The following is a 24,277-nucleotide window of genomic DNA, read 5'->3' as shown; positions in this document are numbered from 1 at the left end:
ATAAATTAATACCATCCTGAGCATAGAAAGAAGTCACACTCCCTCTGTGTGTGTTGTAAACAGAGCTAATGTGGTCTTTGTTTTGATAGTCACGTTAGTCATGACTAGGGTCTCTCTTTGCAAAATACAGTAAAGCACCAGCTGTTCCTCCACAAAAAGGATATTATTTCCGTTTGTAATGGAGCCCCAGTTTCTGCCGTCTACTTTGTGATATCTGAGGTAAAAGAGATGAAGGAGGAGGGAGGGAAATCAGGTGCAGTAGGGGGTCGAGGAGCCGTGAAAAACAGAAGGGCTGTGACGCTCATGATGTGATTAAACGTCTGCTCGAACACAGGGGTTCCCTGGAACAGAGAGATCGTTAGAAAGAGAAAAAAAGGCGGGAGAGAGAGAGATGGGGAAAAGAGAGGAGGAGCAGGAGAAAATTCTGAAGGTAACGGGGAACAAGGCTCTTGGGATGCTCTAACTTTACTGAAGAAAGCTGGTTTCTCTATGTTGCTGCAGAGCCATCGCTGAGAGGTGGGTGTTTTGGCCAAATTTTTGAACAAACCGTATTATTTTTTTTGCATGTTGCACGGGTTGCTTTTGTGAAAATGCTTGTACTGCTTATTGTTGGGTGTGTTGTTAAGTCGCTTATTGTGGGAATTCGCTAAACTCTTGAAAATGATGCTGGATGTTCTCTTCATTTTTCACTAAACTCTTTACTTTTATCGTATGAAATGTTGACTCTTGAAAAAAAAGTTTTTAACATTAGAACAACGCTTCTCTGCTGTGTATAAAGAGTCAGCTGATGTGTAATTCATGGTGATATACGGATCAACACATCTGTCACTCACATGATGCTTAAACTAGTATTGTGACATTTGTATGTTTTAGTGTGTTTAATGGGGGTTTGTGGAAAGGAGTGTAAGAGCGAGACAGGGATATAATTGGAAAGGTGAGGAGGGAGAAAGAGTGTGAATGTTTATTCACAGATGGCCTCTCGGTGGTAGGATTGTGATAGTCTGCTGTCCCCCCCTCCTGAGTCCAGCTGGCACTCACACGCGCTCTTCCTGGCCAAAACATTACCTCATCACTTCTTCATCTACATGTTTTCTTCTTCAGCATTATTATTTCCTCTTAATATCCACTGCCATTCCCTTGGGCATCTTTCTCTTGTCTAATCACCTCTTTGTCAATCTTGGTTGACCTGGGTCAGAAACACAGCAACACCACCTTTCAACATTAAAAACATTCAACCTCTGGTACCAGCAGTTGTAATTTTAGGTATATTTACTTATACACACATTACACAGGCAAACCTACTGAATGTGTACACCCATATTTTAAGCTTAGTTGATAAATACAGTATGCTTCATTCACCTTTAATTTGTGTTGATAATTTAGCATTATCTGAATGCCATTTCCAATCTAACTGTCCTCAACAATTCTCTGAAATTGTAAACATAGAAAATTGTCTTGAGGTAGCTGAGCTTCTGTCGTATCATGGTTTTCATGTAGAGAAAATAAGCAACATTTTTGTGTCTAATGCTTTAAACAGGCCCGAAGCCTTGACTGCCCCAAAGCCAGTTTGGATTTTGTTTGGTTGATGCCGTTCTCGCTGTGGTGTAAGAAACTGGATGACCTCAGACTATACCTATAGGGGCTCACTGTCTGCTCACTGAGAAGCTGCCATCTCGGTGTCAACTTATAGTCCTCCCTAGAGAGACTCCTTCTCCACCCGGTGTTGGCAGAACTCTCAGCTGAGGATTACCTGAATCATTTAATGTCCCGTGAGATGCAAGAAATCCTTGGTTGAATTTCCATGTGAAATTATGATCCTGTTGCTAAAGTGAGGTGTTCTTCAAGAAGACACACTCTCACTGAAGATTTGTGGTGGCCATATTGTCACTGTTCCCTGCAACACCGAAAGCACGCCGTCATTTGGAACTATGCCCAGTCCATCTCCTCCCTCTCCGCCCTACCTTGCTCCCCACGCTGTTTTTTACGTTGGACTGCTGCTTCTGGTCCATTGGGGGCCCTCAGAAGTCAGTTGCCAGAATGACACAGAGCCAATTGTGTTGGAAGGAAAATGTCTAGTGGTGTGCGACTCCACCCCCTCTGCGGAGCCTTCGGGTAACGCCCTGGGCATGTCGGTGAGGTCAGGAACAGGTCGGGTGGCATTTTCGGCCATCCGAAACACCAACCACGAACCCTCAGAGATGAGCAACCGCACCATGACCATCTACTTTGACCAGGTGGGTTTCTGTAGTTGACACGTGTACACATGTCTTCAAAATTGGGTGGATAACCATTTAAGAAGCAAAAAGTAGGAGATTTTACCAGTCCGCACTGGTTGATATGCTTTTTGTTGTTTTTTAACGCTGATTTGCCAAAAGGTTCACTTGCCACATTTCCACAGTTTCACAAGCCCAGAAAAGATGAATTAAGTTTTATATGGTATTTAAGTTCTAAGAAATTCTAAACATGGACACAAATCACATTTCTGTATTGTATTCTGAAATTACATTTTGATTTTATCACTGAGTCTTTAAACTTGGGCATAAAAGAAATGAAGATCAGGCAGAGAAACCGATCCCATCCCAAGTGCGGTGTCGTAGTGGCGTTGTACCCAACCTCTTCAAATGGTAATTTCTTGGTTGCAAATTAAGCAAATCGGTCTCATTCTTTCCTTTGTAAACTTTAATTGGCGTAAGTTAGTGTTGAACAAGCCTTTCACGTTTGTTTATTTATGTTTTATGTTCAAATTAAATTGTATTTTAATTCGCCTACTAAGTACGTGGGCAGATGTTCTTCAGATGAACCTTAGCTTCACAATGCCAGCCGAATCTAACAAGGCTCAGTACGCATTTGCTTGTAGGTTTGACCTCAGTCAACACAATTAACACCAGCTTCAATTATCTGCTCAGAATCTTGTTTTTGTCCCAATCTTGGCATTTGGGCAAATCCAAATAGCATAGTATTCATAAAAAAGTTTCTGGAAGACTTGTACAATTAGAAGAAAAGGTCAGTGGGCTTATATCTTCACTCCTATACAGCAGTTTGGATAAATATGCAGTATACTGGTCTGTGATTGGTCTTTGCTTCTGATTTAAAAAATGGGAAACAAAGAAAGTTGTTCTGAAAATTTCTTTTGACTTGGGCAAAGAAAATACAATCCTGTTGATTTGTTTGGCTTGTCATTGTCTGACTCAAACTCAAGTTGGTAATTCATCCAATAGTTGTTATGTTTTTTGTTGATACTAGTTGGTATTTCCACTTTAATAACTAAAGTGTTGGACCAACATTGCCTCTCGCTCCTACTGACTGCCAGTCACTGATCAAACAGAAGATTCATTGTATTCCGTGACAAACACACAGGATCTGAGTCATGCCAGTGAGTCAGATGTTGTGATGAATTGAAAGTCATAAACTAGGTCACAAACAATGCACTGTATGTGTCACGTCTTGACTATTAAATTGTTGCACAGAAATAATAGTGTAGTGATGGCTAAGATGTCTGGGTACTGAACGAGTAGACTAATACAAATCAATGATTCACAGACCAGACCAGACAAATAATAATTCAATATGCCTGGTTTGTGTCCTGCCAGTACACCTTGTTCATATTCTCCCTCTCTTGTTCTCCTGGCAAAAATGTAGTTCTTTCTAACCAAAATAACAACATTTTGATTAAGTATTTCAATACTTGAATGCACTTTTAGCAGCTTGGCTCAGGGCCTGGTTGTATTATTTATTCTCTCTCTCTTCATCTCCTATTCTTCTTAGATCCTAGTAAATGTTGGCAGCCATTTTGATCCGGCAAGGAGCATCTTCGTGGCCCCTACAAAAGGTGTCTACAGTTTCAGCTTTCATGTTGTCAAAGTTTACAACCGGCAGACAATACAAGTAAGAACACCAGCGGCTTAAAGGAATGGTTCAACGTGTTGCTTAGTATGATCAGAGGGAAAAATATAGTATAACTGTGTTCAAATGTAAAAAAAAAAAAAAAAGAAGAACACCCTAAACCCTAACCTTCAAAGTTCACTAACTAACACATTAGGCTACTGGTTGTTTGATCCTTACAAAGAACAGATGATTTCCTGACTCTGAGCAATTGCCAAGCAAGACTGGTTGCACCCAATAACACCCCATAAAATAGCAAATTGTTGCTTTTGAACTTTGTTTTTTTGTAACTTGTGGAGGTGCTGGTAGGCAGATTTTGTTACCGTGAAGAACCAGACTAGCTTTTTCTAGTCTTCATGCTTAGCTAAGCTAACCAGGTCCTAGCGGTAGCTTTATACTGTCAAGACATTAGAGTAGAATCAATCTTCGAGTGTAACTCTCAGCCAGGATGCTATTCAGTATATTTCCAAAAATGTCAAACTATTCCTATAAAAAGTATGAATTGTAAAGATCTGTTCAGCACTCGGGCAAAGGGCACAGGGTTCAAGGCGAACAACATCAGTAGGCTATGAAGTAAGCTCTAGGTGGCTGATTTTTACAGATTGACCCAGGTAAATCACTGAGTATTTAACAAAGGGAAATAACATTGCTGAGATCATAAAACTGTTTTAAAAGTATCCTTAATGTGTCATATTAAAACGATATTGAGCTGGGGAACACACACTCCCAACCAGTGGTTGAATGCCACACTGTAGAAATACTCTATTACAAATAAAAGTGCTGCATTCCAAATGGTACTTAAGTCAAAGTAAGTAAGTCAAAGTATCAACAGAAAAAATGTACTTAAAGTTTTAAAAGTAAAAGTACTCAATGCCTGAAAAACACTCACATTTTAGCAGCTGGAAACGATCAAAAACTTCTGTCAGTTAACTAAGTGTTTAATCTTAACACTATTTTAATCATACTTGTAGGCCTGTACATTGTTGGGTTGTTCAATTTATAGTCAAACATTTCATAAAGGACATGTGTTTTGTGTGCTAAAACCTTAATTTGTAAAGTAACCAAAGCTGTCAGGTGTAGTGGAATAACACTATTTCCCTCTGAAATGTAGTGGAGTAAAAGTAGAAAGTGGCATGAACAAAAATACTCAAGTAAAGTAAAAAGTACCTTTAATCTGTATCTAAGAACAGTGCTTCTAGTCACAGTTTGATGTGCAATTTCATTTTATACACTGTATAGTAGGGGGTCCCTACTCCTGTCTTTTATGGTCTGTAAAGTGACCTTGAGTGTTCAGAAAGGCGCTGTTAAATAAAATGTATTATTATTATTATTATTATTACTCCGTGTCTCTTTCAGTTAAGGGGTCCTTAAAAAACCTGAATACCTTTGATCTAGTCAACAGGCAAACAAAATCGTTCTCCAACTGCAGCCTAACTGGATAAAATATGCCTGCTTGTCAAACTAAAAGCTAACATTTTTATGAATTTCAAGGCTTTTACAGCAGCTATGTAATACCAGCTGTATTTCTACATCATCTATGTTTTCTGACCCTACTCTTTGCTGCAAATGTCTTTCCCCTCTGCTCACCTGCTGTCCTCATCCATGTTTCCCAGGTAAGTCTGATTCATAACGGCTGGCCGGTGATTTCGGCCTTTGCAGGCGATCAGGACGTGACCAGGGAAGCTGCCACCAATGCCGGGCTGGTGATGATGGAGAGAGGGGACAAGGCTTACCTCAAACTGGAGAGGGGGAACCTAATGGGAGGGTGGAAGTACTCCACTTTCTCTGGGTTTCTGGTGTTCCCCTTGTAGATTTAGGCTAAGGTAAGATTATATTCTTGCCCTAGTCAAAATGTGTGGAGGGGAGGCTGTAAAATGATCAGTGTTATTTCACTGAAAAACGGAAGTAATAATGGACGCACATTGAATTCAATCAAACCGCTTTGATGCATCGTTATGTGCATCGGATCAATGGGTCACTTAGCACCACGTAATCCTGAATGTAACTTCCATTGCCATTGCACTGTTATTTGATGTGTCGTGTTGTCGATGCTTGCTAAAAACAACAGCTTGTCAGAGGTTTGTGATTTTTTTTTTCATGCATGAAATATTTGGTAGCAAATCTTTTTGGCAATAAAGAAACGATTGTGTCCATTTCCTGCCTCTCTATCTGTATGTCTAGCTAACTTGCCGAACAACATTTCCCATAATTTGAGAGCTTTGGGGGATGTTTACAGGAAGTGTAATGTTGCCATAGAGCTACTGTACTGCAGACTGACTTCCCTGCTGTTTCTTGTTTACTTATATTGGTTTACACTTTGGCAAATTAGCTTTAATAAAATTTGCTTTATCTGTTAGTGGTTCATGTTTGCAGTGTACCCATGGATGTACAGACATCTATCACCGGATTACTTTCATACTAAAGAAAGTGAAAAACCTGATGATTCTGAGATGAGTTTGATTGTTTAAAGCAGTGTTTTTTTTCCTATGATTTCCAAGCAGATTTATGGATTTATTCCTAAAGGACAGCAAAGATACTGTTGTTCTCGAGAAGTGTAAAACACACTGGATCTAAAAATATGTGTATCACGTCTGTGTGTTCCAATTTCACTGCAATGTGAAATGAGGAAAGCGTGTTTTTGTTTTTTAGCAAGCTAGCTGCTGCTATGCGCTTTGGACATGCATGGGCACGTTATGCATTGGAAAATCTTTAATGTTGCATGGGGGAAATGGTGTACAGATAAATTGTTAAATGTGTTCCAAGACTAAAAAATATATAGGTAAAATGAAGGAGTTGAAAAATAAAATGATCTTATTTTCATCAATTAAATTGTGATAAAGGAAAGAAATAAAATGCTGGTTTTCAACCAATGACTGAAGGGTAAAGGGTAACTAAAGCTTTATATTTCTTTTAACCCTCCATTTTAAGTTTTTCAACTATTGTTAAGTAATTATTTAGTTGTTTAGTAATTTAGGCCTGTTATTGTCATTCGTAGGCCTACCTTGATTGTATTTCATATTGCATTGTTTTGATATTAACAACAAGCAGGCTATTATGCTCATTTTCAGGTTTGTAATTGTATTTAGAGGTTATATAAGAATAATTTACATGGTTTCATTTTCCAAAAACACCATATTTTTGTTGTACTGCACATTGCTGCAGCTCCTCTTTTCACCCTGCGTGTTGAGCTCTCTGTTTTAGCCACAGAGTGAGTCATCTCACTTCCTTCCCGTCTTTGTTGGAAGTCGCACATGCGCAGTAGCTAGGTAAGGACTACTAGCCAGTCAGAAGTAGAGTATGAGGGCGTGCCTCGCTAGCAGCTAGGCGAGCATTATAACGTCTGTTACAAAGTGACACACATTTGTCACGGAAGTAAAGGCTGGACTACAATCGAGTCCCTTTGGGGCGGACTTTGGGCTTTTTTCACTATTACAGTACATGCACCAACAAGATATATAACACAATAAAGGAAAGGGAAAAAGACAAGAAGCTTTGTATAAGCACTTTAATATAGTATTGAGCAATTTAAGAAAAGCCCACACTAACTTATTTCTGAGGAATATGTTAACTGCTCCTCAGATCTCTGCGGGGTAAATCAGCTAGCTAGATTATCTGTCCAATCTGTCCTTTCCCAAAATGTTGTGTGTACAGCCAGACCCTCCTCCTCCGCAGCGCTGTGGAGGAAGGTCTAGCAATGCGACACTAACTTTTAAATAACCTTCTTTTATGCATACATTTCAACATTTTCCATTTCAAACTTAAACTAATGCTTACAACATGTCTTTGGTTAATGCTGACACCATGTCCGCTTCCCAAACACCTGCACTGATGTTCTAAATATATTGTGCATGTCTCTTGTGTGCTCCAAGGATTATTAAAGTGCTCATATTTTACTTTTTGACTTTTATAGTGTTTTATTGTGTTATATCTTTTTGGTGCACGTCGTAGGTTTACAAAGTGAAAAAGCCCAAAGTCAACCACAAAGGGACTTATCATCTTCCAGAAAAACCACTTTTCACAAACTGCTCCAAACAGCTCTATTGTAGTCCAGCCTTTGCTTCTGTGACAAACGTGCGTCACTTTGTAACACACATTATAATGCTCGCCTAGCTTAAAGTGACCAGATTTCTCAGACAAAATCCAGGGACATTTTTAGCTCAGAAGCATATATACCTCCAAAACACGTCATGTTTTTATTTTTGAAAAACTTAAAACGGGGAAACTAGACCTAGAACTGTTCTCATTAGGGGCTGAGCCCCCCCCTAAAAGTCTGATCCTGGAATCGCCCCTGTTGCTACTTCATACTTGTACTCCACTACACCTCAGAGGGGATTGAACGTTTACTGAACTACATTTATCTGACAGCTTTTGCTTTATTGCTTCAGACTTGTTTCTGCAACAGCTCATTGAGTATCGGGTACAATAAAAACTAGTGAGGAAATGATTTCTTTTGACATTGATCCAGTATAAAACGAGATAGCTGCAGTCGGCAGCAGAGAAACAAGCTACAATGTAAATTAATTGGATAATTGTCACACTCCAACATCAACTTCCAGGCAGCAACCGCAACCGTTGCCTTCAAGTCACCTACCCCCAGGGGTTAAATTGGAATTAATTGCTACTGCTACCACTAGTAGTACAACACACACACACACACACGCACACAGCGCCAAGTGGAGCTCTCCGATGCTCAGAGGTGAGCCATGGCCGGCTCAGAGCCCTGCCTCACTCGATAGCTAAAACAGAGAGCTCAACACACAGAAATGTGCAGTACTACAAGTATATGGTGTTTTTCGAAAAATTAAACCATGTTTCCTAGTCTGATGTAACCTCTAAATACAATTATGAACCTGAAAATGAGCATAATATGAGCACTTTAAGGTTAGCTGATGGCTCAGACTACAAGACTTTAACTGCAAACATGTCCACACTCCACTACTGATAGGCTACTTGAAAATATGTTTTGAGGATTAAAACTTCATATATATCATGCTATATCATAAAGATTTAAACTACATGCGTGCAGGGTATTATCATGTGAAATTTTCTTCCCTGGGGCTCAGTGGTAGAGTGGTCACCTGTCATTCGGAAGGTTAGTTTCAATCCCTGGCCCTGCAGTCCCATATCAAAGTGGCCTTGAAAAAGACACTGAACCCCGAGTGCCCCCCGATGCTGCATCGGAACGTGAATGTGTGTGAGTGTTTATCTGATGAGCAGGTGGCACCTTGTACGGCTGCCTCACAGTGTATGAATGTGTGTGAATGGTGAACGGTTTCTGCACTATGTAAAAGCACTTTGAGTAGTCGTTGAGGCTAGAAAAACGCTATATACTGTAAGAACAGTCCATTTCCATTTCCATTCCCGGTGACACACAGCCGGTGGATCCGGTGGCAGATGGAGGAATGGCAGTAAAGGAAGGGATCTGGTGCCAGGAGCCTGCCGAGTTCACACTGGACCATCACAACCGATTAGTCTCAACACCGTGCTGCACCGCAGAGGCCTGTGTTAGCACTGTGGAGATGCGTGTCTGGAGTACAAAACAATGTGGTTATGTTGGTTCCGAAACTAGATAAAACACCAAAAATGTGAAAATATAAAAAACAAACAAAAGCACTTTTAACACTGAGTAAAAGTTAAGTCATAATCTGTAACGTTTTATAAAAATGAATGAATGTTATGGGAGAAGAGAGTTTTCTGGTGAACTGGAAGTGATGAAATTTACATTTTCAGCAGCAACAGAAGTGATTTGTTTGGATAGAAGAATAAAACGGGTAGAAATAAGACACCAAAGATGAACCGGAAAACAGGAGTGCCACCTACTGTACACATGGAAAGTTACAGTCCACACTGAAGACAGATAAACAACAGATGGTACTACAACATGTCACAAAATAGATTTAAAAAAGCAATTTGGGACCATACTCAAATTTTTGGGTTGGGCTCTTAACTATTTTATTTAAAAAAACAAGACTTTTTCAAAAATATTCAATTTTACAAAAATTAAGACAGCAGAAAATTCTCACTTTTAGGAAGCTAGAACCAGAACATTTATTTTGTATTCTTCCTTAAAATCCCATCCCAGATTTAAAAATAAAGCAATTTTTTCATCACATACATATTCCATACATGGCTTATTCCAACACTTCATTGAAGCCACTTCATGCTGTATTTAAGATACCAATTTTTTACTGGAAGCACTGATACAACAACTGCAAAATTCTGGGTGGCATTACAAATTTCTGTTAAAATTCAACTTCATGTTTGCTATTTTTTTCCAGTCATTTAAAAAAACACATAGGAAATGGTTAATGAAGTTGTTTGGGTTAAACATTTTTACAAATTGTAAAAAATATATATATATATACCCACAAAAGAATGCATATAAAATATAAATATAAAAGTCAAAACTAATGCTTTAGGTACAAAAGCTATATTTGCCAAAATATCTTTTTATACAGATGATCAATGTTTTATGTTAAAATTAAAACAATAAAGACTTTATGGCAATTTGTTGTTGCTGTGGATATTTGTTGGAAAATCAAACCCATACGACATATGACCATATGACTTGGCCCACATTTATACTGCTGACACAGCACAAGAGAGGTGTGAGGTTTTTGCTCATTGGTTCAACACATTCTAACAAGAGAAGCAAAATAAATACGTTTAAAAAAAACTCTTAACCCTTTTTACCAAAACCCTTTTGAAAAAATTCAATCTACTAAAACCCCATCTTAACCCTATCCAGATTTGAAAAGCAAATTCACATGCAGTAACGCAGTCATTTTAAACGCAGTAATGCTTTCATACAAGGAGCCACAAAACACGACCTTCCTGTTGTGCAAGACTTAAAATCGAAAAGCTCCATGTGAACTCAGCTAAACCCCTCCTGTCTTGTCCTTCCAGCTTCCTGGATGTGGCGGTGGGAGGTCGACCCTAGATGGTGCTGTCGGGTGCCGTTTCCTGTCTGAGGGGTCTATAAATTCGATGTTCATGGTGTTGTTGTTGCCATGCTGTAATCCGGTTACATTGCAAAGTTGAATTTGGAATCCAGGGGCAGGATGGCAGAGGAAAGTGTCGGGGCTGGAAAACTGACGCTGCAGATACATAAATAAAAAGAGAGAAAAAATAGCAGCAGTCGAGGTTGAATTGTTTAAGTCTTCAAAAAAAGCTGTGTCCATGAGAAGTGATTATCTTAGACACTATGTACTACAAATCACACCTTAAAGACAGATCGTAGTGCATGAAAACTACATTTTAGGACCAATCAATTACACTGAAGGAAAAAATGTTGGATATGCCAGCCTATATATACTGTTAAAAGAAAGACTTTATATCCACAGTTCAAACACAAATCAAACCTTAATTTTGTAAATGCCCTTGGCTAAATAAATATATACGGTATTTTTTAATGCAGTATATGGTCTCTTACATTATAGCACATTTTTAATGCAGTGATTCAAAGTTAAAAAAAAACAACCCACGTGGTACTGTGAAGACAGATTTGGTCTAAAAGCCGGCTGGGGAGGTTTTGCTGTTCTGCTTTGAGTTGACCTCCCAGTCGAAGGAGATGGCATTGACGATCCAATGGGGCAAACAGAGGACTTTTTCAAATGATATTCTGTCGATGGGCAGGGCGCGTCAGCATAACACACATTTGCAGGTCTAACTGAAGGCAGATCTGAAACGGAAGACATTTATCTGAAACATTAAGCCGCGATAGAGGATTTGGTTTGTCTGATTTTGGATCTAAAAGCCAAAGTTTCCCCTCCTACTTCAGTGATTTCTATGCAGCTTCAACACCAACATGCTCTTTACCTTTAACTCGTGCATTGTCTGTTTGAGTTGCGGTGCAACCGCCAGCCATTTCCTGCAACACAAGTAGGTAAAGGTTGCACTGTGAACACACCATAAAGACTGCAGTTAATTACCAGTTTGCACATACATTTTGTGTAATAGGAAATAACTGGTCAGTAGTCAGTTCAATCTAAAACACCACAAGACATTACAAGATACAAACCATTTTCTTATCACTTCAAATCTTTTGAAACTTTCTACTTATATGCTCAAAATTGGAGTGACCATATGTCCAATTTTAAAAAAGAAAAAGAAAAGGTGACTACTGGCGCTATAGGCCTACAGTTTAGTATGCACTGTTTGGCTTGTTAAAAAAAAGAATACAGGGGCAAAAAGAAACAAAAACAACAGAACGGGTGAAATCAATGATTAACAGAGGACAAGTTTGACATTTTGGGAAATACATGCAATAACTTTCTAGCCAAGTGTTTGATGATACTACTTACATGTTAGTATGCTAAATATGAAGCTACCACAAGCAACAAGCTAACTCAGCTTAGCATGACAATTACTGGGGGGGGGGCAGGGCAAACAGCAAGCCTGGCTTAGATAACAAAATCTGCCTCGCAGAACCTCTAAAACTCACTGCGTCTTTTTTTGTGCAAAAATGACAATTCACCATTTTACAGGGGGTTATTTATTTCTTAGTTGCAGTCACGTCCTGTGTACTGCAGTCTGGCTGCCAGGCAACTGGTCGTGGCCAAGAAATAGGGGACATGTTTCACATCATTGGTTCCCAGGTTTCCAAGTTCTAAAATTGTATCTCCTCCTTTTCTCGAGGAAAGAGGAGAATGGAGGAGAGAGGCAACAAGCAAATGTGTTTTAGAAGGATGAGATTTCCTTTCCTCTAAAGCGTTACGTGAATTCTTCATGGGCGGAGTTAACTGCTATTAGCTGCAAAGAAGGCCGCTCTCTTGTATCCTCGCTCATAGCTCCTCAATGCTCGATTCTCACTCCTTGGGGCAGGAATAAGAGCATTGAGACGAAAGGAGGGCCAGAACCACTTCTGGTTCAGCTGAGGACTGAGGAGCTATCAGATAAGGGAAGTAAGACCCAGCCCGTCATGATCCTGGGTTGTGTTTAGTTTCCTGTATTATTTAGTGGGTTCTTTTCCTGTTTCATTTCTTGTTTTACTACTTGCCTTAGGATTTTTTTCCTGCCTTTGCGTTTGTCTGGCCCGTCCTGATTTATTTTACCTGTTCCTCGTCAGCCCTTATGTCACCTGTCCCTCGTTAACACCCTCCTTACCGTGTGTGTATTCTGGTGGTCTCTCATTTCAGTGTCTGAAGGTCTGCCTTTGTTCCTGGCTCTCCTTGTATCTTCTAGTGTTCTTGGTTTTTTTGGATTCAGCCTTATAATTAAATCTCTCTTTTTGTTTTGACAACCTACCTGACTGGTCTTCCGCTTTTGGGTCCTCCCTTTCGAACTCTCAAACAGTTACACCCGTAAAACTACAAACTGTTGTTTTTACACAAACACGGCACTTGTTAATCAATGAGTTTTAGAGGTACTGGAAGCTGGATTTTGAGATCTTTTCCCTGTTTCCAGCCTTAATGCTAAGCTAAGATAACCATCTGCTGGCTACAGCTAGCGTGCATATTAAGAATACCAACATGATAGTTAATCTCCTTATCTTACTTTTGGCAAGAAATCAAAGACAATTGTTGGACTCTATACTACTATGAAATAAAAATATCTGAAAATGTTCTAAAACTCCTAATCTTGATTATGTTCGTATTTACATTTTTATCACCCAACCTTGACTTGAACGTAAAGGCTTTCACATTTGCTGTGTTTGTTCTTTTGTGTGACTTTCCCCTGGTGAAGCAAGAAGTGATGCCTGCCATATTTCCTCAGAGAAGCAAAAAAACGTTCAGTGTCGAAACACGTTGGCCAATTTGTGGCAAAAAAACAACAACCAATGTCTCACAGACCACATTGAGAGTCGTTCTTCTTGGGTTAAAAGAACAACAATGTCATCAACACTGTCCTAGAAAGAGACTAAATGATGACTTTAACTGTTGTCTGTTCTCCAGTAAGGATACGTAGATAATGTTTTTTAACTGAGCCTTTCTGTACAGCTAACTCTAACATGTCCTGGTAAGGTAAAGACAAGAAATGAATGTCTATGTCTGAATCTCACCTGAATTGGTGGGCCACCTGTGGGTGCGTTATCATAAACGTTCACCGCTTCAAAACGCTCACCCGCTGCAAAAAAAGACCGAATTAAATGATGTGAAAGGTGAAAAATAGTACTGTAAATTAACATTTTTAGTTCTAGGAAGTTCTAATTTGGCTAAACATGGCTCAGTCCAACTCAGTCAAACTACTGCCTGACTTTGAAACTAATATTTTGAAAATTACTGTTAACGGAAATTCCTATCACTCTCATGAAGACTGTGAGATGCACTTTAGCGCCATAAAAGTTAGTAAGTGGACCTTTTTTTATGTTCTCAGTTTAACACAAAATACAAAATACACCACACACAAAAAGAAATGTGTGGCAGTTTGTAAATATGAAATTGCAGCCAGCAGCCAGTAAGCTTAGCTTAGCATAAAGACTGGAAATGAGGAAACAGCTAAACTGATAAAACAAACAAGATATAACATGCTATTTATGAGATTTAAAGGTGGGGATAGTAGAATATTTTTACACTGGACAGAGACAGGCTAGCTGTTTTTGGGAGAATGTAGAAAAACAATATATAGGTAAGCTATTAGAAGCTTCTAGAAGCAGAAGGAAACAGCTAGCTTGACTCTTGTACAGATTACGAAAATATAACTGTTAATTAGTGAGATTTAGAGCTGTTACCTGTTGCCTTTTAGACTAGTTTAGGCTAGTTGTCTCCTCTGTTTCCAGTTTTTTCTGCTAAGCTAAGATAATAGAGCTGCTGGTTTTAGCCTCAGAGTTAGCATACAGACATGAGAGTGGTCTCTCTCTTAAAAAGCAAATAAGCGTGTTGAAGAAACATCTTTAAAGGTGGTAGGGATATTTTTGCACACATAAAAGCAGACCTAAAGGCTGAGTGATATGAACCCGCCCAATCTGCTCAATCACTGTTTCTTCTTTCCGTTGGTCCTGGAAAGAGAAAGAGGAAGAGAAAAACCAAAAATAATTATTCGCTGATCATGTTAAAATTTCACACCATCTCAGCATGACTTGAGTGTTTATGTAGAGATTAGTTCCTCACCAGTTTCTTCAGCACTTGATGGACAGCGTCATTAATTGCATGTTTGTGTAATTTATACAGTTCTTCTGTCTGCGTTGTACACTCTGTGTAGTAGAGTAAAGATGTAACATTGAGGCCAAGCATCACAAGCTATTAAAAATATAATTTTCTGTGTAAATGAAGGAGTTTCTCACCAAGGGAGGAGGGCCTTTGATCGGGTTTTTTGTCCCAGCATCTCTCCATGAGCTTCATCAGTTCTGTCAACCCTGCACGCCCCAAAGCCTGGACCCTGATCTCGTCCAGCAATGGACGGTCTCCCTCGGGGATGCGAAGCCGCACTAAGCTGGACTGTGCATCTACAGTGGAGGAAGGATTAAAAAGTCTGTCAGAGGTTAGCGAGACCTCGGGAATACCTGAATATGAGGTCTGGACTAATGCCTATATTCAGATATTTCTTCATATTTTGCTTTAAGGTGCATTAATCTATATTTTTACAAAAATAATAGGTTAAATGACAACTTGTAATGTAAAATATCTGCAGTTGTATCTGTATCTCAGGGGCCTTTCAGCATCTGTCACTTTATAAGATGACAATATGTCAATATTGTTTCCAGCTTGTTGCTTGTTGCACTGCTTCCAACATAATTGAGATTTAAAGCCACTTTGTATAGCTGAGTAGAATTTGATAAGAAGGCCCCCCCCCCCGTAGGATTAAAAAATATTCCCTCCTACCCTCTCTCCATACAATTAACGGGCTGAAAGCAACACAGTGCACCAATTTCCCATGGCATTGTCTAATTCTTTATATAAAAACAAAATCTAATGACATAACAATAAAATAAAAAAGGTCCATGCTAAAATTACAAGAAAATACCCTTATGTCAACAAGGCACTTCAGAGCCAAGAAAGTAAACAGTAAGTGTGGTTACACTTATAAAAATCATGCAATCCTTTCACCATGTGTCATTATGGAAGAAAAAGGACTCAAATGTGAAAAAAAAACAGAGAGGCATTAAGACACTTACATGCATATGGTTGTCTCCCTGTGACAATGGACCATAAGAGTATACCATAACTGAAAAAAGAGACAGAGAGAGTTACATACTGGAATTACTTTTTATATCATAAAAGGCATTAAGGTGCGGTCACCTGAGGATCTGGTAGTTTGATCAATTGCAGTAAATGCTTTTACTGTATACTCCAACCATTTCCATAATCTTTTAAAGAGCTAAACCATTGATATTTGACTTCCTTTAACAAGTGTGCATAAGTAATTGTATCAACACTGAGTGACACTTTAAAGTTGTTTGGTGGTGGTAAATTCCCCTTGTTTATGTTTTTGGTAATTTAGGATTCTCTTTAGTACGGTGGCCGACAGGGGCACACGCAAATAGACAAAACACAAGAAAATAAAGACAACATTCTTCAAGTCATTCATTTGTCAACACATGCACAGCTTTTAGCAAACACGCTGCAAATACACACAGCACAATCAAATACATAAAAGATGCAAAAAGAAATGCAGACAAACCCCAAAAACAGAAAAAATGATGCAAAAAGAAAAGCACCCAATCCACGAAAACAATTGCAACAAAAAAAACGGAAGTTCTTCAGACCTCTAGGGGGAGTGCTAAACGGAACAGCTTGATTTTTGACCCCAACGTGGGTAAACACACATAATAGTATCATTTCATACCACAACATATACTAATGACAAAATACACGGACAAGACAAAAACAGACACATGACATCTCCACCAGTGCAGTCAAAGAGCAAACAAATGAAAAATCTGTCAGTCTATATATGAAAATAGATATGTTTAATTATACTAAAATGACTATTATTATTCCAACTACAAGCTATTTGTATTTTCCCTTTAATAAAAGTCAAAATGACAGCCATGTGATCATGTAAAACATGTACATCTAAAATTAGATGTTATTATTGGTCATTATATGGTATAAAACATTCCAATCCAAGTACTGGTTTGATGGTCCCGTTACACGTTCTGCGATGCCATGTTCCTCTTGCTGCACTCTGCAGTGCCCTGCCACGTCCTGCTGTGCCTTGTAATGCCGAACAGTGCCCTGCTATGCCATAAACTACTACAAAGAACTGCTATAAACTACTATTTTTTTCTATTTTTGTTATTTCCACTCTTCACTCTAACCCCAACGGCCCGTCAGACACCGCCTACCAAGAGCCTGGGTCTGACCGAGGTTTCTCCCTAAAAGGAAGTTTTTCCTCGCCACTGTCGCACTGTTGCTTGCTCTGGAGGAAACTACTAGAACTGTTGGGTCCTTGTAAATTCTGGAGTGTGGTCTAGACCTGCTCTATCTGTAAAGTGTCTCGAGATAACTCTTGTTATGAATTGATACTACAAATAAAGCTGAGTTGAATTGAATTGATGCCCTTGTACCTGTAGATGTCAGATGCTAGGGTTGGCTTGTACGAGACATGGAACGCCTCCGGTGGCATGTAGCTGATCGTCCCCCCTTCCTCTCCACTGTTCTTCTTGGAAACCCGCGTGACACTGTGGTAATACCGGGCAAGGCCAAAATCTGTAAGCTGGAGACACAAATTAAATTAAGAAATTAATTATATTATGTAAGCATTGTTAGGAAGGAGGCAGTTGGGGGAAAAGTTATGATTGCCAGTGGAATGTAACATTGTAAATGTACTCTAGTGCTGTACTTAAGTACACATTTGGGGTACTTGTACTTTACTTGAGCATTTTCTTTTCATGCCCTTTCTATCTATGGGAAATAGAAAGGGAAGTAGAAGCAATTATTTTACTTTTTACTTCACTACATTTACCTGAAAGCCAGCTTTATTTACTTCAAAATTACTTCAAAACTTCATTGGTACAAAGAGCTCAAAAATATACGGTTTTGGAAGAAATGAAACAACCCAAGTGTTAATACAAAAACAGCTGACACGATTAGTCAATAAGTTGATTGACAGAAAATGAATTGGCAATTTCGATAAACAACACTGTCAGGAAATAACAATGATTTCAACGATCTTCAAATAAAAGCAGAAAAAAACTGTATGTTTCGTCTGAAAAACTAACCCAGAACTTTCATTGGACAAATTAGGATTAGGATCACTTCCCATTAAATATGATCTTTTTTAAGACAAGATCAGTTTTACTTCTCTTAAGTAAGTGTAATGCGTCATCACAGTGGGGTGATCCTCTGTGCCACTACATGACAACACAATCTCATGACTGTTCATGAAATGGTCACTTCGTTTAAGCTATTTAATCTACACATTTATTTCTTTTTTTGTGATGGTCGGCACGTTTTTTTTATAATACCAACAACTGCAAAGCAATAACGGGACGCGTGCAGGACAACAACGGCAAGGTTGGGTTTAGCACAAGAAGAAAGCAACGGTTGGGTTTAGGAAACGTGACACGCGGGACACGATCCCCCGGTCACCTGGGTGAAGGTCCTGTGTTGTTTGACCTATCCACCACCCATACCAACCTTAATAGCCTTTCACACTACTCTCTACCGTAGTTGCTCATAATGCTACGCCATCTTTTCATTGAGAATTGTGCTGGGATCACGAAAGATGCTTCCCATTGAAATACATTAGTTTAAAAAACGTGTTGACCATCACAAAAAAATGTGTTTGTGTACACAAATTAAATTACGTGACCATTTTACAAACTGCCGTGAGACTGGGTCCTCCTGTAAAATTGTAAAACTCTTTCACTACCTTTTGATCAAATGTCATTTCTAACATTTAGGGGTAAAACCATGTTTGTGTCTTTTTGATTTAAATTACGTTCAGCCTCCATTTAGTCTCCATAGTGTGGGCAAACTAAAATAACGATATAAAGTAAGCATGCAGTAGGCGAGGCCGGGCCTTCACTGAAAGCTTTTGACTCACCTTGGCGTTGAGATAGAAATCCAGCAGCACGTTGCTGGGCTTCAGGTCCAGGTGGAGGATGGGAGGGGACAGACTGTGGAGGAAGTTTAAGCCCAGAGCCACTTGGTGTGCCAGTCTGAAGACCAATGGCAACGGCTGAGCTCCACATAAGGTTTCCTGTAAGGTTATTTTCATAGTTACAGATCGACAAGTAGTGGTCACTGTGCTGCGGTGAGCTACACACCGGCTTCTTTTACTATACAAGAAATAAGTAAAGGAAATGGTTGATTTAAGTAGGAAGTAGTTGCTATTTGTGGTTTCATGATCATAAACAAGAGACTATATACAGCCATGCTAGTAGCTCTGTGAGGCTATACTTGATAGTATAGGGACTGCAGTACTCTAAGCTACATGTTGACATTAGCATGATAACATCAGCATGCTAATGCTCTTGTTGCTGACCGATCCGTACCAGAAACCAGATTTGGTCTAAGCATGTGCAGACAATGGTTTAGGTTTTAACCTCGAATGATTAGGGTCAGGGTAGGCCAACGGTCTGGGGCCTGTCTAGATGGTGACAGAGAACGGTTAGAGAAACTTTGATGGTAACCTTAGTTTTGCGACACTCTCGCGAGAGACGGTAGATGTCAGGAATTGACCTTGAATGGTTCTGGCTAGGATAAGCATTGGGTATTGAGTTTCACAATAGTTTTTGCATATCTAGGGTTAGCCATTTGTCAGGAGATAGGTTAAAACAAATTTAGGTTCCAATATGGATCTGGTGGTGGCTGCTAACATGTGGTGAAGTTTAACAGATGTAATGTTTACCTTGTGCGCCATTAGCGTTGTTAGCATGCTAACATTTGCTACTTAGCACTAAAAACAAAGTACAGCTGAGACTGCTGATGTGAATGTTATTAGCTTGTGGTCCTAAATAAACTTTGTAGTTTTGAGGTACTCTACTTAGTAGTTCTATTTTATACTTCTTTCTACAACTTCTCAGAGAAAAATAGTGTACTTTTTACTTCAATTATTTACCTTGGCACATTATGCCTTTACAAACAAAACATAAATAACAACATTATACTCTTAAAGGGGGCTGCTCGGTCCAAAAAGTACTTTTACTTTTGGTAATTTAAATACTCTTACACTTTTGTTCTTCTACTTTTTGATTTTTTAAGGCAAAACTTATAACAGAGTATTGCTACAGAGTGGTATTGCTACTTTAGGTAGAGGAATAAGCAATTCCACCACTGTTTACCTGTAGGGAGGCCAGTGATCCTCTTTCCATTAACTCCATGACCAGACCGAGCTGTGTTGACAAGACAGAGTTGGGCACTCGACCCCTGAAGACCCCTCGGACCTGAATAGCATACGGGCTGCTTCCTTGACGCATCATGTCGATCTCACGCAGCAAAGACTCACTGCTCCTGTGTGTGTTTGTTAGCATTCTAAGTAATTCACAACTTAATTGTACACAGATTGCTCTTTATTACCACTCACCCGTCATCATAATGAAGCAGTTTAATGGCCACATCGCAGCCCCACTGACGATGCCTGGCTTTGTAGATTTGTCCAAAACCCCCGGATCCAATCACCGTCCAGCCCTCCAAGCTGGAGTCTTCCACAATTATAGGAGCTTGACAGCTACTCAGTGCCATACTTCACTGGAGGAAGACAGTCATGATAATTGTACCCTCACATGCTATTAGAATTGAATTATTTGTTCCTCTAAAATGAAGAGGATATAGTCACTTATTCGGGGAAGCTGGTCTAATTCCTGGATATGACAGTGCCCGGTTTTCATAAAGGGCCTCTACTCTAGCTACACCTCAGCCTGATAAGAGGTGGAATGATGAACAGATTGGAAGCAATTTAAATGCAGTCACTAAAGCCATTAGGTGTTTTATTTGCATCATGTCTGCAGTATTATGTCTGGGAACTTGGGGGTTTTAAGGACCTCAGGAGGTTTACAAATCATTCACAAGCTGAACAGGTTTTTGAAGTATTTCTTTAGATACGGTTGTTTTTAGACAGAAAATATGAACTTAAATCATTAAAATAATTGGCCTATTTTACATCTAGCAGCTATATGGAGCAGCATTACCATTCATTTGGAGGAATTTGGTGTCAACTTGAATGAATGTAAGTCCAATATTCTCATCCCAGAATTATATTTTGGCATTTGAAACATTTAAGGAGACACAAATTCTCAGAAAATATAATTGAACAAAGAATAAAACAAAATGAATAATGGGAAACACGTTTTCTGATTCTGTTATAATACATACTTTTTTATTCTTGAATAAGTAATAATATCAAATCATTTTGAGAATTGTCTTTGCATCGCAGTATATCATTACCAATGCATTTATTGTTTTGTATCAGATTACATCTAGACTTTTATAACTGTATTCTATATTTTAATTCTAGATTTGTGTGTTTTTTAGAATGAGAGGGCTTTTTGTTAGAAGTCATTCCTATACAGAGGACTATAAACTTAAACATAAACTTAAAATCTATTGATTATTTTTTAATTAACTGTTTGTCTCATAAAATGACAGAAAGTACAGTGGCAAATGCCCATCAACATTTCCCAGCGTCTATTCAGATGTCTTTAAATATCTTGTTTGGTCACCAACAGTCTAAAACCCAAAGATATATCATTCATAAAACAAAGAAAAACCGTAAAACTGAAACCAGTAAATGTTGAGCCTTTCTGTTTGATTAATAACTTTTTGGACAACTAATTGTGGTAAATATGTTATATTCCATCTCTGAACAAAACATCTCTCATCTGTTTTAAGTGTCATAAATATGTCCCATGAATTGTAACACTGTTTCCCTCCCTGAACATGTATCTGTGTGAACCAACCTTGAACCAGTCCCCCCCCCCCCCCCCCCTCTTTTAAATATAACATTCACATTTCTCACAGAAGAACATATTATAGCACCTAAACTCACCTATACAACAAGAAACCCACTACATACATACATTTTTCTTGAGATTGTGTCTATTGTGGGTATATATTTTGTAGATTGAGGACTAAAGTCTTTCCATTTAAGTAAAGTATACATAAATATCCTGTATTTAAATGTATGAGCTCAAGACAATTGATTTACGTTACTTTACATAAAAGGCCTATGCTAGAAGGCTACCTAGGCTAAAAGGTAGAAATCCACCACAAAGTCTGACAATTCGTCAAAATAATACCACACACTTAAAAGACTAATGAGAATATCTAGGTGATTTTTTTTCAAAATGGGGAAACCACTCACCCTTAAGGATTTACTCTCCTTCCTCATCATTCAACCATACTGACGGAGGTAAAAGTGTGTAAAAACCCTGCTGCTCATTCAGTGGCCTTTCTTCTCACATGCAGTAGCAGCTCTTGTTTCACCTAAACAGGCGGAAAACAGAAGTGAAACTTTTTCTGTACTTCTGCTTATGGACTGCTCAGCCAACAGGCAAGTGTGTGATGTCACAGGGTATGGTATTTAACCCTATTTCTCGTCAGATTTAATGACTGCTTATGAGGATGTATTTGTATTCATGAGTGAAATGAGAATTACTTTTTATATCCATGTACAGTGAAGCAGACAGTCTTGGGGGAAGAGACAGACAGGGACAATATGAATGTGGAACTGGATTCAAACCAACGAAGTTCAACAGATAAGATCCGTGTCTTAGATCACTATAGGCCACCGTGACACCCAACTTAATGCAAACTACACATCTCAAGCCTTTTATATCCCAAATTATACTCATGTTTACACCAAAAAAAAAAGATCTAGAAAAGACTACAATGGGTTTTTAAGGTTTGCCAGCAGATGGTGTACTCTGCAAAATGATTTACAGTAAATGGGTGGGGTTACTTAAAGTCAGTGACTAACACCAAACCTGCATTACCTCATTTTTATAACTATGCAGTCCATATAATTGTTCTGCATTGAGGTTACACTCCTCCACAGTGTTGTACTTTTTATTAAATATTCATATATGCATATTCAGATTGATTAACAAAATATAATCAACAAACAAATAATTATGTATAAATTATGATGTATAGATAACTTTAAAAAAAAACTTTATTGATCCATGGACAGAAATTGCCAAGCCGTATAATATAAAGTAATTAAAATGAACCCCACATTTACCAGCTGCAACATTAAAGTCATGAACACATTAACGCATCAATAATCGAAAATTTCACTTTATGAGGTTTTTCTTCACATTAAAATGTGTTCCCCCAGCCTGCCTATGGTCCCCCAGTGGCTAGAAAAGGGGATAGGTGTAAAACCGAGCCCTGGGTATTCTGCTCTACCTTTAAGAAAATGAAAGCTCAGATGGGCCGATCTGGAATCTTGCCCCTTGTGAGGTCATAAGGTGCAAGGTTACATCCCCTTTCTCTACTTTGCCCGACCAGAGAATTTGGCCCACCCATGAGAGAGAGAGACATCATGGCTTTCAAACCACCCCTCCCCCAACCCCCCACCCCACGCCCCTTGATGACAGTACCTTTTGAACTTTACTTCATTTTAAATCTAGCAGAGTATTTCTACACTGTGGGATCACTACTTAAAGTAGGCTACAAGATTTGAGTACTTCTTCTTAATTTAATTACACACACAAACAATACTTAGGTTAGCAGAATCAATTCATTGTTGGTTTTTAGATTCGTTGACAATAAGAAAAATACATAACATGGCCAGACGTATCCTTTAAATGGCATCATGTTATCCATTAGATGTTACTTTCCACCACAACAAAATGAAGTAAGACAGGATGTAGGAGGTGACTGTCTTCCTGTCTTTGACATACATAAAATGCACCAAGGAAGCCACATTGTAAGCAGATTAAAGTGAATTTTAAAAAGTATTTTTGTCTGCTGGAGACAGAAATGTGTTACACACAAACCCAATTTCTCCTTTACAAAGGCTGTCTGTCAATGAGCAGAGTCAACCAGGAGTTGGCCAAAACACACACCACACACACACACACAAACACACACACACACACACACACACACACAACACACACACACACACACACACACACACACACACACACAGAAAACCCCCGCTTCTGACGTCAGTGGAAATCCCCTTCATCTCCTGTGTGACCCTGAGTCAAGACAAGTCAACTTTTTTTAACATCTTCATCTTAAAATACAGTCAATAAATCTACACTTATAATAATAATAATAATAATAATAATAATAATAATAATGCATGTTCCATAACTGCACGGCAATGCAAAACAAGGAGCAATTTGTGATTTGTTTTTGTTTTGTTTTATGAAATAACATATATAACCTACATAAAGTAGTTCACATACATAATTTGAGTGTATAGGATTATTAAAATAAAATGATGCGGGTGTTACAGCGACGCCATGACCTCCGCACCCAGCCTGAAGTACGCTCTCCGCCCTGAATCTTAGATAAGAGGGTTTTTTATGTTTAGTTTCGGTTTTGTCTTCGGGGTT

At 38.8% G+C, this 24,277-nt stretch overlaps 2 protein-coding genes across 7 annotated transcripts; one reads left to right on the top strand and one right to left on the bottom strand.

Moving 5' to 3' along the window:
• The first annotated feature begins 292 nt into the window (after nucleotides 1-292).
• Nucleotides 293-9,355, top strand: si:dkeyp-74b6.2 (cerebellin-1). Of its 3 annotated transcripts, XM_032544389.1 has the most exons (6): nucleotides 300-516; nucleotides 1,538-2,234; nucleotides 3,766-3,885; nucleotides 5,496-5,705; nucleotides 7,045-7,076; nucleotides 9,258-9,355. In XM_032544389.1, exons 2-4 carry the CDS (start codon nucleotides 1,929-1,931, stop codon nucleotides 5,691-5,693), a joined length of 624 nt encoding a protein of 207 aa, XP_032400280.1. In that variant the 5' UTR covers nucleotides 300-516; nucleotides 1,538-1,928; the 3' UTR covers nucleotides 5,694-5,705; nucleotides 7,045-7,076; nucleotides 9,258-9,355. The 3 variants fall into 3 exon arrangements, with proteins under 3 accessions (XP_032400281.1, XP_032400280.1, XP_032400279.1); XM_032544388.1 differs by lacking the exons at nucleotides 7,045-7,076; nucleotides 9,258-9,355 and having other exon boundaries at nucleotides 5,496-6,033; XM_032544390.1 differs by lacking the exons at nucleotides 3,766-3,885; nucleotides 7,045-7,076; nucleotides 9,258-9,355 and having other exon boundaries at nucleotides 293-516; nucleotides 5,496-6,033.
• Nucleotides 9,356-10,053: 698 nt separating this feature from the next.
• Nucleotides 10,054-24,274, bottom strand: ripk3 (receptor-interacting serine-threonine kinase 3). 4 transcript variants are annotated; one of them, XM_032544375.1, is made up of 14 exons: nucleotides 22,069-22,261; nucleotides 20,293-20,456; nucleotides 20,051-20,219; nucleotides 18,811-18,966; nucleotides 17,330-17,478; nucleotides 15,935-15,984; nucleotides 15,104-15,265; nucleotides 14,931-15,013; nucleotides 14,755-14,818; nucleotides 13,883-13,947; nucleotides 11,701-11,752; nucleotides 11,367-11,563; nucleotides 10,747-10,979; nucleotides 10,054-10,686 (listed from the first exon to the last, which is right to left on the bottom strand). In XM_032544375.1, the coding sequence occupies exons 2-13, from the start codon at nucleotides 20,448-20,450 to the stop codon at nucleotides 10,761-10,763; spliced, it is 1,524 nt and encodes a 507-aa protein (XP_032400266.1). In that variant the 5' UTR covers nucleotides 20,451-20,456; nucleotides 22,069-22,261; the 3' UTR covers nucleotides 10,054-10,686; nucleotides 10,747-10,760. The 4 variants fall into 4 exon arrangements, with proteins under 4 accessions (XP_032400266.1, XP_032400268.1, XP_032400267.1 ...); XM_032544377.1 differs by having other exon boundaries at nucleotides 10,054-10,979; nucleotides 11,367-11,489; nucleotides 11,529-11,563; nucleotides 22,069-22,219; XM_032544376.1 differs by lacking the exon at nucleotides 22,069-22,261 and adding an exon at nucleotides 24,198-24,274 and having other exon boundaries at nucleotides 10,054-10,979.
• Nucleotides 24,275-24,277: the final 3 nt, after the last annotated feature.

This window comes from Etheostoma spectabile, chromosome 19 (assembly GCF_008692095.1).
Source record: "Etheostoma spectabile isolate EspeVRDwgs_2016 chromosome 19, UIUC_Espe_1.0, whole genome shotgun sequence".
Lineage (NCBI taxonomy): Eukaryota > Metazoa > Chordata > Actinopteri > Perciformes > Percidae > Etheostoma > Etheostoma spectabile.
This window is presented reverse-complemented; position numbering and strand designations above follow the sequence as displayed.